Source organism: Hyaena hyaena, unplaced genomic scaffold (genome assembly GCF_003009895.1).
Source record: "Hyaena hyaena isolate Hyena2069 unplaced genomic scaffold, ASM300989v1 scaffold_551, whole genome shotgun sequence".
Classification (NCBI taxonomy): Eukaryota; Metazoa; Chordata; class Mammalia; order Carnivora; family Hyaenidae; genus Hyaena; species Hyaena hyaena.
The window spans coordinates 399,501-411,303 of record NW_024081183.1 but is presented as its reverse complement, the minus strand read 5'-3'; the positions used below and the strand labels follow the sequence as shown (position 1 = coordinate 411,303).

At 43.5% G+C, this 11,803-nt stretch overlaps 2 protein-coding genes across 3 annotated transcripts in view; both read right to left on the bottom strand.

The window, feature by feature from the left end:
• The window catches only part of ZMPSTE24 (zinc metallopeptidase STE24), a 41,285-nt gene extending 39,420 nt beyond the window's left edge, over positions 1–1,865 (bottom strand). The window contains 1 exon segment of the mRNA XM_039255953.1: positions 1,571–1,865. Coding sequence (XP_039111884.1) covers positions 1,571–1,693 — 123 coding nt within the window. The 5' untranslated portion in view covers positions 1,694–1,865.
• Positions 1,866–7,682: 5,817 nt separating this feature from the next.
• On the bottom strand, positions 7,683–11,171 carry TMCO2 (transmembrane and coiled-coil domains 2). Of its 2 annotated transcripts, XM_039255958.1 has the most exons (3): positions 10,826–11,171; positions 8,439–8,566; positions 8,023–8,088 (listed from the first exon to the last, which is right to left on the bottom strand). In XM_039255958.1, exons 1-3 carry the CDS (start codon positions 11,066–11,068, stop codon positions 8,070–8,072), a joined length of 390 nt encoding a protein of 129 aa, XP_039111889.1. In that variant the 5' UTR covers positions 11,069–11,171; the 3' UTR covers positions 8,023–8,069. The 2 variants fall into 2 exon arrangements, with proteins under 2 accessions (XP_039111888.1, XP_039111889.1); XM_039255957.1 differs by lacking the exon at positions 8,439–8,566 and having other exon boundaries at positions 7,683–8,088.
• Between the last annotated feature and the right edge of the window lie 632 nt (positions 11,172–11,803).

Sequence of the window (11,803 nt, the reverse complement as noted above, 5' to 3'; positions counted from 1 at the left end):
CCTGGCTGGCTCAGTTGGTACAGCATGCGACTCTTGATCTTGGGGTCATGAGTTTGAGCCCCATGTTGGGCACAGAGATTACTTTAAAAAAAGACCAAAAAAAAAAAAAAGACTCAAAAGATTCTTAAAAAATAAGTAAGGAAAAGAAGATCCTGGGCTAAAAGAGATCAAGACACAACTCAGACACTGATAAAAAACTAAAAACTGCAATTTATATTATCTTTTTTAAAAATTGTTTTTGATTACCTCTTTTTCCTTTTCTATAATCTAAGACTTTTTTTTTAATGTTTTATTTATTTCTGAGAGAGAGAGAGACAGAGAGACAGCATGAGCAGGGGAGGGTCAGAGAAAGAGGGAGACACAGAATCCGAAACAGGCTCCAGGCTCTGAGCTGTCAGCACAGAGCCCAAAGCAGGGCCTGAACCCACCAACCGTGAGATCATGACCTGAGCCGAAGTCTGACGCTCAACCGACTGAGCCACCCAGGCGCCCCTATATTACCTTTTTTTAAAACATTTTTTTAATCTTTATTTATTTTTGAGAGAGACAGAGTGCAAGCAAGGGAGGGGCAGAGAGGGAGACACACAATACAAAGCAGGCTCCGGGCTCTGTGCTGACAGCCTGACTCTGGGCTGGAACTCACAAACCATGAGATCATGACCTGAACCAAAGTCGGATGTTCAACTGACTGAGCCACCCAGGGGCCCCTAAAAATTGCAATTTAAAGATTCATGTAGAACGTAACCTGAGAGAAGATGTTTGGAGAGGAAATACTCAAGAAAGAGTTCCTGTAGTTAAAAAAAAAAAATTTTTTTTTTAAAAAGGTTCTCAGAGCCACCAGGTTGACACAATGACAACAGAGAAGGCAGGTAAAACAAATCAGCAGGGAGAGACTGCAATAAAGCAGACAAACTTAAAATCTATCTCATTTAAAAGTTCAGATCTCTAACAGCGGGTCGTTCATTATATCTCCAGGAAACTGTTAAGTAACTTTCACTTTCTATTGTACAGCTCTGTTTAAACAAAAATAATAAGGACCTTTTTCTGAAAAAGAGGAACACGTTCTTTGGGGAAAACAACCTACTGTATACATGTTTGTTTTTTGTTGTTTAGAGGAAGGTCCTTAGGAGGATTTGTTAAGTCTTTATTTTCAGGAAATGGTTTCCTAATCCCGTGGTTGAACATCACCGGGAAGTTGTGATTAGTAAAAATGTTGCATCTTCCTTTTATAGGCTCATGGGTCGCTGCCAAAGATAAAGGACGTTAAGTCTGGGCCCGAGGATCCCAAAGAAGCTGTGGGCCAGGCACGACTCAAGTCAACTCAAGACAACCCTGTCTTCCCTTTCACCAGGCCCTAAGCGGCCTGGGTCCCAGGATCATGTCGCGGAAAACCTCCCAGAGGCACCAGATACCCTCAAGGCCAAGCCCGCCATCGGGCCAACGTAGGAGGCCTAGTAGGGACCCACAGGGTCGGGGCTGGTGCTGGCGCCGCAGGAATCATGCAGGGACTTGCCGGTCGAGACCGACGCTGGCCGGGTTGGCCAGGTGCCGGGGCCCCGTCTAGGCTCACCTGTCGCTGCGCTAGGAAGGTCTCCCAAAGATACACCGTCCAGGAGAAGAGCAGCACGGCCCCGAAGATACGCTTCTCGGCCGGCATCTCCCACATCGCGTCCAGCGACGCCCACATCCCCATGGCCACCCGGTTCCGCCGGCTTCTTCGGCGTGCACCGGTGCCACACCGATACCAGTCCCCTCACAGCGTCCCCGCAGTGCCACAGCGATATCCGTCCCTTCCGAGAGCCCCTACACCGACACCCGCCTCCATCCCACCCCTACGCGCAGCCGGCAGCGCTACACCGACACTCTTCCCCACGGCGACGCCCCCAGGGCCTCCCACTTTCCGTCGGAAAAGGACCATCCCGCCTTCCCCACTTCCGGCCGGAGGCGGGCCGAACTCCACACGCGGAGTTCCGGCCTCCGTCAGCCCCAGCTCGGCCGCCCGTTCAGAGTACGCTGAGCTGCGTTGCACCAACATTCTTCCCCCTCCCTCCCTTCCACGCCGGCTTCCCGCCAAGGGTTCCGCCCTCCCTCCTGGGCCCGGCCGCGCGGCGGAGCTGTCGCTTTCGCCCGAGAGGGAGATCCCCCGCCTCAGGGCTTGCCCTGGCAGGGCTGCGGCTTGCGCCGGACTCTCCCGGCCAGCGCAAGCCCACTGGTGGCCGGGGCTGAGCGGGGACTGACGCAGAGGGGGCCGCCACTCCCGTCCCGAGGAGGCGGAGAAGAACCGCAGAGAGGCCGATTTCGCCGGCTCTGGAAGTCCTTCTTCTGACCTGGCGCAGTTCAGACTGTGGCTTGGGGTGCCCGGGACACCTTAGGGTTGGAGGGGTGTTATACGTGCAGGATTTGGGCCCTTGTTGGGGTGTTCCGAGTGCAGACCTGTTAGAGAGTGGGCGCTAGTGATGAGATTTTCGTTTAAAGATGTCTCTGTCACCGCAAGCGAAGGCGGAGGTGGCATCTTGCCTAAGAGAGTGTCCTGGAACAAAGCGACAAAAGCGTGGATTAAAAATACCTGAACGGAGAGAACCTTACTTTCCGTAGGGACAAACTCCTGTCAAAGCTCAGTGCCATGTTTATCTTGGAATTGAGAAGTGAAATGTGGCCACGGGGCGCTTGTTAACACATTTATTTGACTTGAAAAGGGAATTTTTTTTCTCCCCAAAGAGAAGTCTAATTTGGTTAGCTAGTTTGTCAGAGAGACTGGCGTTGCTAATTTGCATAATTATTATTTACAATAAATTGAGCTAAATCTGCAGCTGCAACTAAAATATATTTAAATTGCAGTAATATTGTAATCTAAAGATGTGTTGAAATTAACAATATCGAATTTCCCAACTCTTCCCAAATGCCTGGAAGAGAAAGTAATCAGTATAATTAAAAATCACTTGAGAAAGTGAAGGATTCTAATGAGTGGATAACAAATTCTTTTGCTAGATTGTTTCCAGGTTTGTTTTGTTTTGTTTTGCTGTGCTTTTAACAGAATTAGTAGTAGACCCTAATTGAACTGTCCACTGAGGAAGGAGCACTACTTGACTTTTGGCATATCAGTCAGAAGGAAACCAAAGAACTGATTGACATTTCTATAACAGAATTACCAGCATTCCCTTGTGAGTCATCTTTCTTGGCATTGTATCTATGAAAACAAAAAAGAAAATTGAAGCAAGAACCCTGTTAATCTAGCAGTAAGAAACAGTCATTTAGATACATGAATTAATTGCTGGGGAATTCCCATCCATCTCACTGAGATTATGTTTCCAGTAGAATTTTACCTTTTATTTATGTAGTAACAAAATTTATAATCATGTCATTTTGAGCAGCTGTATATTAAAGATAATTATAATGCTTACTCAGCTCGGAAGAACTCAAATACATAAAGCCATACAATTACGGGGAAAAATTTTTTTAACTTCCTTTGATCCATATTTTTTTCACGAATAAGTGATCAGTAACAGGTTTCTGAAATGTAAAAATTACTGTCTTTGGATAACATTTTATAGAGTAGAACATAAATGTAACTTAGAGATGAAAGAACAATATAGAATTATCAAATGTTTAAGAGCTCATTTGTGTAATTTTAAATGGATGATGGTGATCATTAAATTGTATGTAGAGTCTTTTGGATACATTATTAAAAGCGATTTGACAGTTTTATCTTAAACTGTCATTATTTACCGTTTGTGAGAGTTTACATTCATTGCAACCATTTAAATTTGTGATGGAAACTTTAGCTATCAACTTAAAAGTTTGAGGAGATAAAACACTTTTTCAGAATTCCCTCTCCCTTGGGCTATCATTGCCATGCCCTCCTTGGTTTTCTTGTCTTCTTCATCTGTCTGGGTTCATCCAGCTCCATCCTGCTTCAGTTTGTCCAAAAGCCTCACGGAAACTCCTGCCAACCAAATGCTATGGTTAAAGCGAGTACAGGTTTAGAATCAGGCTGCTTGAGCCAGCCACCGATGCACCACATATTAGCAAGTTACTTTACCTCTCTGTGCATTGGTTTCTCATCAGTGAAATGAGAATACTACTACTTGCTGCCTCCTGTTGTGAGGATCAAATGAGAAAAGTCATGTAAAGATTTCAACAATGTATATGGCTCTGAACAACTGCCTTTTAAAGACTAGCTCTGGGGCACCTGGGTTGTTCAGTCAGTTAAGTGTCTGACTCTTGATTTCGGCTCAGGTCGTATCTCATGGTTTGTGATTTTGAGCCCAAGATTGGGCTCTGTGCTGGCAATATGGAGCCTGCTTTGGATTCTTTCTCTCTCCCTCTATCTCTGCTCCTCCCCAGCTTGTTCTCTCTCTCCCTCAAAACAAAACAAACAAACAAAGACTAGCTACTAGCTCCCCAAATGTGAGAGAACTGCATCACAGTGCTGATCTGTCACCATGTGTCTGAAGAGATATGGGAACAGGAAGCTGGTAAGAGGTTTCTAAAAGTCAAGACCTGAATTCGCTCATTCATTCAATGAATATTGAATATCTCCTAAGTATTAGGCATTGTTCTGGGTCCCTGGGATATAACAGTGAACTAGACAAAACCCCTTTCTCTCCTGAAGCTTAGATTCTTGGTGGGCTGGGGAAGATAGATAATAAGCAAATGCATGACGGTAGAGTGAAGGAGGTGACAGGTGCGGTGAGGAAAAAGCAGGGAAAGGAGGCTATACTATGTTGGCATAAGGGGCACCTTCTCTATACAAAATAAGCAAGGAAGACCTCTCAGATTGACATTTGAGCATACGCCCAAAGAAAGTAAGAGAAGAAACCACATAAGTATCTGGGGAAAGTGCAGAGGCCCTAAGGTCAGACAATGATTAGTATATATGAGGAATAAGAGGGTGTAGAAAGAGGAGAGAGAGGCAGATCATGTCATCATGCGGTCCTTTAGATAAGAACTTCTACTCAGTGAAATAAGAAGCCAACGGAAGGTACTGAGTGGAGGAGAAATCTCTTCTGCCCACCGTGTGGAGGGTAAATTGAATGGGGACACACATGGAAAAAGGGAGTCCAGTTAGGAGGCCATTTTGAGAATCCAGGTGAGAAATGAGGGGGGCGCTTTGACTAGGGTGGTAGCAGCAGAGGGAGAAGTGAATTATGGAAAGTGAATCATTTGCTACCCTGTGCAGAAAGATAGTGTTTGTAAATAGAAGGGTTGGTGTGTATGAAGACTGACATGGGAGCCTCAAAACAGGCTGTCACCAGGGTTTTGCTAAAGGAGACAGGCTGAATTTGGGGGATAAGGATTCTCCTCCCTACTGAGTGGCGGACACTGGTAGGATAGTTGGTCTACCCATCTAACCTGAACGATAAAGTGCTCTCAAGCCCTTTCCCATGGTGCCTTGATTTCCGGCTTACCACACATCCAAATTTCCTTAACTGATGCCCTGGACATAAGTACTCTGGTCTCAAGAATGACCCACTTCCCACACTGGGAATGAATACTTGATACCAGTCTCTTGTGATTGTGGTGTGACTCACACTCCCTTTCTGGAGAGCTGAGAGCCAGAAACAAGGTGACTCCATCAGTTTCTACCACACTGTGCATCCTCATAGAAGCAGCCAGCCTGTTTATCTTTTACATCCAGATCATTCTATTCTGTCTCCCATATGGGCTACCAAATCTATTTTACTTCCCTGTCTAAAAACCCACAATGACCTATTTCCAACAATATGATATGACCTTTAAGGCCCTTTATTACATGACATCACTCTACTCTTCTGGACCCTTCTAACATTTTCTTTGAAATACCCCAGAAAATAACTGAAACAAGATGACTAGAACTATGTAAGGAGACACTTAAATGTAGATTGTGCAAATAATGGAGATAATGACTTAAAATTTTTTTTTAATTTTTAAAGTAATCTCCTACCCAACATGGAACTCGAACTCAGGAAATTGATATCAAGAGTCACACTCTCCACTGACAGATTCAGCCAGGTGCCTGGAGACTTTGACTTTATTTAAAAGATCACATGGCACTCCTTACCAGCGTAGTGAACAAACTTCTCACCCACACTCACAGACAGTGCACACTGTTGGTAACTTCCATCTGTTCTGTTCACCACATCATGAATTTTTTAAAAAATTTTTTTAATTTTTAATGTTTTATTTATTTTTGAGAGAGAGATAGAGACAGCATGAGCAGGGGAGGGTCAGAGAGAGAGGGAGTTACAGAATCTGAAGACAGGTTCCAGGCTCTAAGCTAGCTGTCAGCACAGAGCCCAACACGGGGCTGGAACCCATGAACCATGAGATCATGACCTGAGCCGAAGTTGGATGCTTAACCGACTGAGCCACCCAGGCGCCCCACCACATCATCAATTGAAGCTTATCTGAGGATGAAGTTAGTGTGTCTTACCCTGAAGCCCAAACCCTTCACTGTAGCTTAGGAAACGGCCAGTGCTTCAGCCATCCTGAAAATTCTCCTTCTCCAGCCAAGCGATCCTCCTTTTTATATGGCTCCATGGTGATTCACCAGCAGGAATACCTTCCATCTCATTATCTATGTAACCCTTTATGGGACTTCTCAGGTGTCACTTCTGCAAAGCCTTTCCTGGCTCTACCCTGTATTTACTAACCTGTTTTTACACTGAGTACACTATACAGTGAAGTCTCATCTTACACAGAGGTTGCATTTTAATACCAGTGCACTGGACGAAACATGATCAAAAATATCCTTGGAAGTCCCTCAGGAAGATGTCAGCCTGGGAGATTGTTATATTGTGTCCTGTTGAATGTGAGCACTGCCAGGTTTTCTCCAGGATGGCAATAAATCACTGCTGCTTTCTTTGCACAAATGAAATGTTTCATTTGGGTGGCGGATAGTTTCAAAGTATTTGAAATGTGACTGTAATCACATTTATTGTGGCAAAAATGCACACACTATTAGGCTTGTGGAATCTGAGACTCATCCACTCAGGGATGATCTACTACCATCCCCCCCAGTGGGCCATCCTTCCCATGGCGGGGCACACCCATCAAGTGAAATGGCAGGTAGGTCCCTCCTTCCCTCCCTGCCCAGCTGGGATTCACATAGGAGAATTCAGCTAAGTTCAAGGTGGTATGACCCCACTATATTATATAGAACTCCTTGTTCTGAAATTACCTGCCCAACCAGCCAAACTGGGTGCTCCTGAAGCACTCAGGACAGATTCTCATGGGTTATAATGCTTAGACTAGATTAAGTATCAATAAAAGTTGGATAAAATTAAAGTGTCCTTTATGTCTACCCCACCCTTGTCTACCTCTGAGTAATTAATGCAGACAGACTCCTGGGCCATATTATTTACCTTGAGACCAAAGACCAGCACAAGAAGCAGCCTCTCTCTACAGGATAGTCTACAGCATTGCCCTTAAAGAACACTTTCTTGCTGTTTTTATTGTATCCAATCTAACCTCTTCAGCATGGAGCTCAAGGTTGTATCTCTGACCTACTTTCCCTTCTTTTCCCACCACCCACATTCCAGTTTGGCCATCCTTGTTGAAATATGCCTGTTTATGGTCTCCAGCCTACCAAGTGACATCATTATCTCGGAGACATTTTTAACTACTACTATACCCCACATTACCCCACCACATACATAAATAGAAGCTGAGCCCTAGTGAATAGAGAGCCAGTCCTTACAGGGTAATTTCAATATAGTTCTCTATCTTTATTGATACACCACCACACGCATGAGGGAAAAAACAGTGCTTTTCTGGAAAACATTGTGGAGTCCATCACATTTCAGATGTGGAAGTAAACCCTGAGGTTGGCAAGGGACTTTGGCAGTCAGAACAGCTGCAATAGGGCTCAGAGGAGCAATCCCTCTTCGTGGTAGGTTTGTGGGAAATGATCATCCCCTCCAGGTCCTTCACTTTGTTTTCCACCATCTGAAGTTTTTTCAAAATTCTCTCTTGCAGGCCCAAGGACAGGAAGAAATTGTTGTCTTGAATTGGCAGATTGGTCCCTTCTGGGTTGACCAGCAAAGCCTGAAAAAATTCTGCGCCCTTCTTGTAAAGTTTGTAGAGTGTGATTACAAACAACAATATTTTCTAAAATAAAACAGAAGTTGAATGTTACTTGTTTATTCACACTAATGCTTCAGTTTACTAACAGAATCAAATCAAAACAAAAACCTAACAGTAACAATAATCCCTCATTCCTATGCCGAGGCTTCTGTTTAACAAAACATCTTCACATCTATTTCGTCTTTTGATCTTCATCACAAAATGGAGTGATAGGCAAGTCAGGGATTATTTGCATTTAATTAGTAAAGATGATAATAATAGATGCCATTTGCTAAAATCTTGTCACATGCAGGGATCTGTGATAGGAGGGTGTTTTGCCTATGCCTGACCTGTTTATGTAGAAAAAACCCAGAGCTGGGTAGCCATTTAAATACCTTCCAGTTTGGACTCTGCCGTTGTCCAAGGTCATATACTTGGAAATGGTAGAGCCGGGACTGTAACCCAGGAATTCTGACTTCCATGTATGTTCCCTCAGGACACAGTGGTCTGAAAAACTAGATTCCTGGTCATGGGGGGAAGAAAAATTTAATGATCTAGGGCAGATTCCTGTCAAGATAAAAAAAAAATCATCTTTCTTCCTTATTATGACAACTGGCCCTGTTTATTGAGTACATACTGTGTGCTGAGCTTTACACACACAATATCTCCTTTAACCCTCACTACAACTCTGAGAGAGGCACTGTTAGCAAACCCATTGTACAGATAAGGAAAGTGGGTCTTTGGAGGCTGGTTGCTCTCAGCTAACACAGCAAGTAATGGACCCGAGATTTGAGGCCCAGCAGTCCGACTCCAGAGCCCTTGCTATTAACCACTTGTTTTACTACCTCTTTTCTTGGCTGAGGTGTCTGGAGGGCTGTGAATTCATCTAATTGAGCTGAACATTAACCAAACAAGAGCAGAACCCAGAATTAAAGAAAATAGTTTGTGTTTTTTACTTATATTCTTCTATTAGTTAGTTGAAGTGAGTGTATACACATATATCCCCATTGGGGATTTGCGTTAATTAGATTATATTAAATGAGATTTTGGAGATTTGAACTAAGAATCCTAAAAGTTGGGTTCAAATCTCAGATTTGCCAGTTTTTACAATTTATGTCAACTTGGTTAGGTGATAACCAAGTTTGCTTGCCTACAAAACGGAGATGATAATGAAAACAAAACCTCTATATGAAAATAACCTCTATCCATTTCATGTTATTGTTGGGATTCTAAAAGTAGTTTGACTAGGGGCACCTGGGTGGCTCAGTTAAGTGTCTGACTCTTGGTTGTGGCTCAAATCATGATCTCATGGTTCATGGGTTCTGCTTGGGATTCTCTCATTCTCTCTGCCCCTCCCCCTAGCACACTTTTGCACACACACACACACTCTCTCAAATAAACTTAAAAAGAAAACATGTTGGGGATCCTGGGTGGCTCAGTTGGTTAAGCGTCAGGCTCTTGCTTTCAGCTCAGGTCAAGATCTCACTGTTTGTGGATTAGAGTCCGCCTCTCGGCTCTGTGCTAACAGGCAGAGCCTGTTTGGGATTCTCTCTCTCCCTCTCTCTCTGCCCCTCCCCTACTTGTTATCTCTCTCTCTCTCTCTCAAAAATAAACATTAAAAAAAGAGAAAGCATTTTGACTACATTGTAAATATAGCTATTATTGTTGATTAAACTATGAAGTTATTATTATTGGTGATTAGAAGTATGTAAAATCCTAAATGTTTTTTTTTTAAATGTTTTTATTTATTTCTAGGAGAGAGAGACAGCGTGAGCAGGGGAGGGTCAGAGAGACAGGGAGTCACAGACTCTGAAACAGGCTCCAGGCTCTGAGCTGGCAGTCAGCACAGAGCCCGACGCGGGGCTCGAACCCACGAACCGTGAGATCACGACCTAAGCGAAAGTCAGACGCTTAACCGACTCAGCTACACAGGCACCCCATAAAATCCTAAATGTTTCTTATAATCTCAGCCAATTATGCTCCTATTCCCCCAAAGAATCCTTGTGTATTTATTGAGCCTGATATTGTTTTTTTCCAATGTTTTATTTATTTATTTATTTATTTATTTATTTATTTATTTATTTGTGTGTGTGTGTTAGAGAGAGAGAGAGAGAGAGAGTGTTCACAAGCACGTGAGCAAGTGAGGAAGAGGCAGAGAGAGGAGGAGACAGGATCTGAAGTGGGCTCTGTGCTCACAGCAGAGAGCCTGACATGAGGTTCAAACTCACGAACTGCAAGACCATGACCTGAGCCAAAGTCAGGTGCTTAAATGACTGAGCCACCCAGGCTCCCAAGCCTGATATTGTTAAAACAAAGAAATAATGAAAATATTGATGCCTAAATGAATATACATGCCTTGACATCAGGTACAGAACAAGGTCACAGTAAGAACATGAAGGCCAAACCCAAGGTCCCAATTATCCTTGCAATGCCTATTCTATTAAAAAGTACCCCTCATGGTGTCTGGTACATAGTAGAAACTCAAAGATGAGAACGTGATCAAGTAAGTTTGAGATGAAGCTGCCTTCTCAGTTTATAAACTTGTTTGATCCGTTTTATTCTAAAACAAGCCACAACACTGCAAGAGAGGGAGCATTTTATGCTCAGAACCTAATTGGTGAAAGTTTTTAAGGATAATCTAGTTTCAATCAATTTCAGCGATTAGGGTTCATCTTTGCTTATCTGCATGGTCTTTAAAATACGCTTAGCATCAATGTGGGAGAGAACTAACCAAATTCCAATTTATAACTATTTAAGTTCCTCTGTAACAAAAAAGTATAACCTGAATTGACCGAACACTTCGTTTCCATAAGGCATATACTCCTACTCCCAACAAAAGCAAAAAGGAAATCCCCAGGATAACTTGCACGGTTGGAGCAAGAGTATCTAGTATTCCAAAATTTGTTTGCTGAGGGGGACTAGTCTCTCCCAGAAGAGTTGCTTGTAGCCAATTCCATACTGAGCTCAGAGAAAGATATTCGATGAGGTTGCCCCAGACAGAAGATGAAGACGAAGATGTTGACATTTTGGTAAGACAGCAGCTCCAGGAACTACATGTGGAGAGGTTTCAGGAATCTAGATATGGGCTACGGAGGGAGGCCTTGGAGCCAAGGTGCTCTGGAGCCACTGTGAACTGTACATTGTGATGTCACTGTTCCAAAGATCAGCTTGCTTCCCACTCACCCAGTGAACTTTCTCACTCAGAACCAACCAGATACCGCATTTTCAGTTCAGTCATGCCACTTCCTCCGATCTTTGGCAAGTTCTAGCTCTAGCCCGGCACCATCCAATTGAACTTTCTGCAATGGTGGGAATATTCTATGTCTGCTCTGTCCAATGTGAAAAGTGTGGCCAAGGAACTGAATTTTACATCTTATTTAATTATAATTAAGTGAAAGTAGCCTCTGTGGCTGGTGGTCACTTTCTTGGAGAGTGTAGACATAGAACACTTCCAACAATACACTGAAGGGACAGCAAGTATTAACTTAGGTTAAGTGAAGATTTGCGGATATAAAGAAAGCTTTCCTGAAGAGTGAACAGTTTGCTCTTTAGAGATTAGGTAAACATGGAGGGGGGATTATTTTGTAGCATTCCCTTTTTTCACATGTCACTATTGTTTAGAAGTTGTGATCTTTGGGAAGACTTTAAACATATTTGAGGCTCATTTTGCTCATCCGTTTACAGATGGGGATGCCACATCCTTTGCAAGGTTTATATTAGAAACAAATGGGGGGTGTCGGGGTGGTTCAGTTGGTTAAGC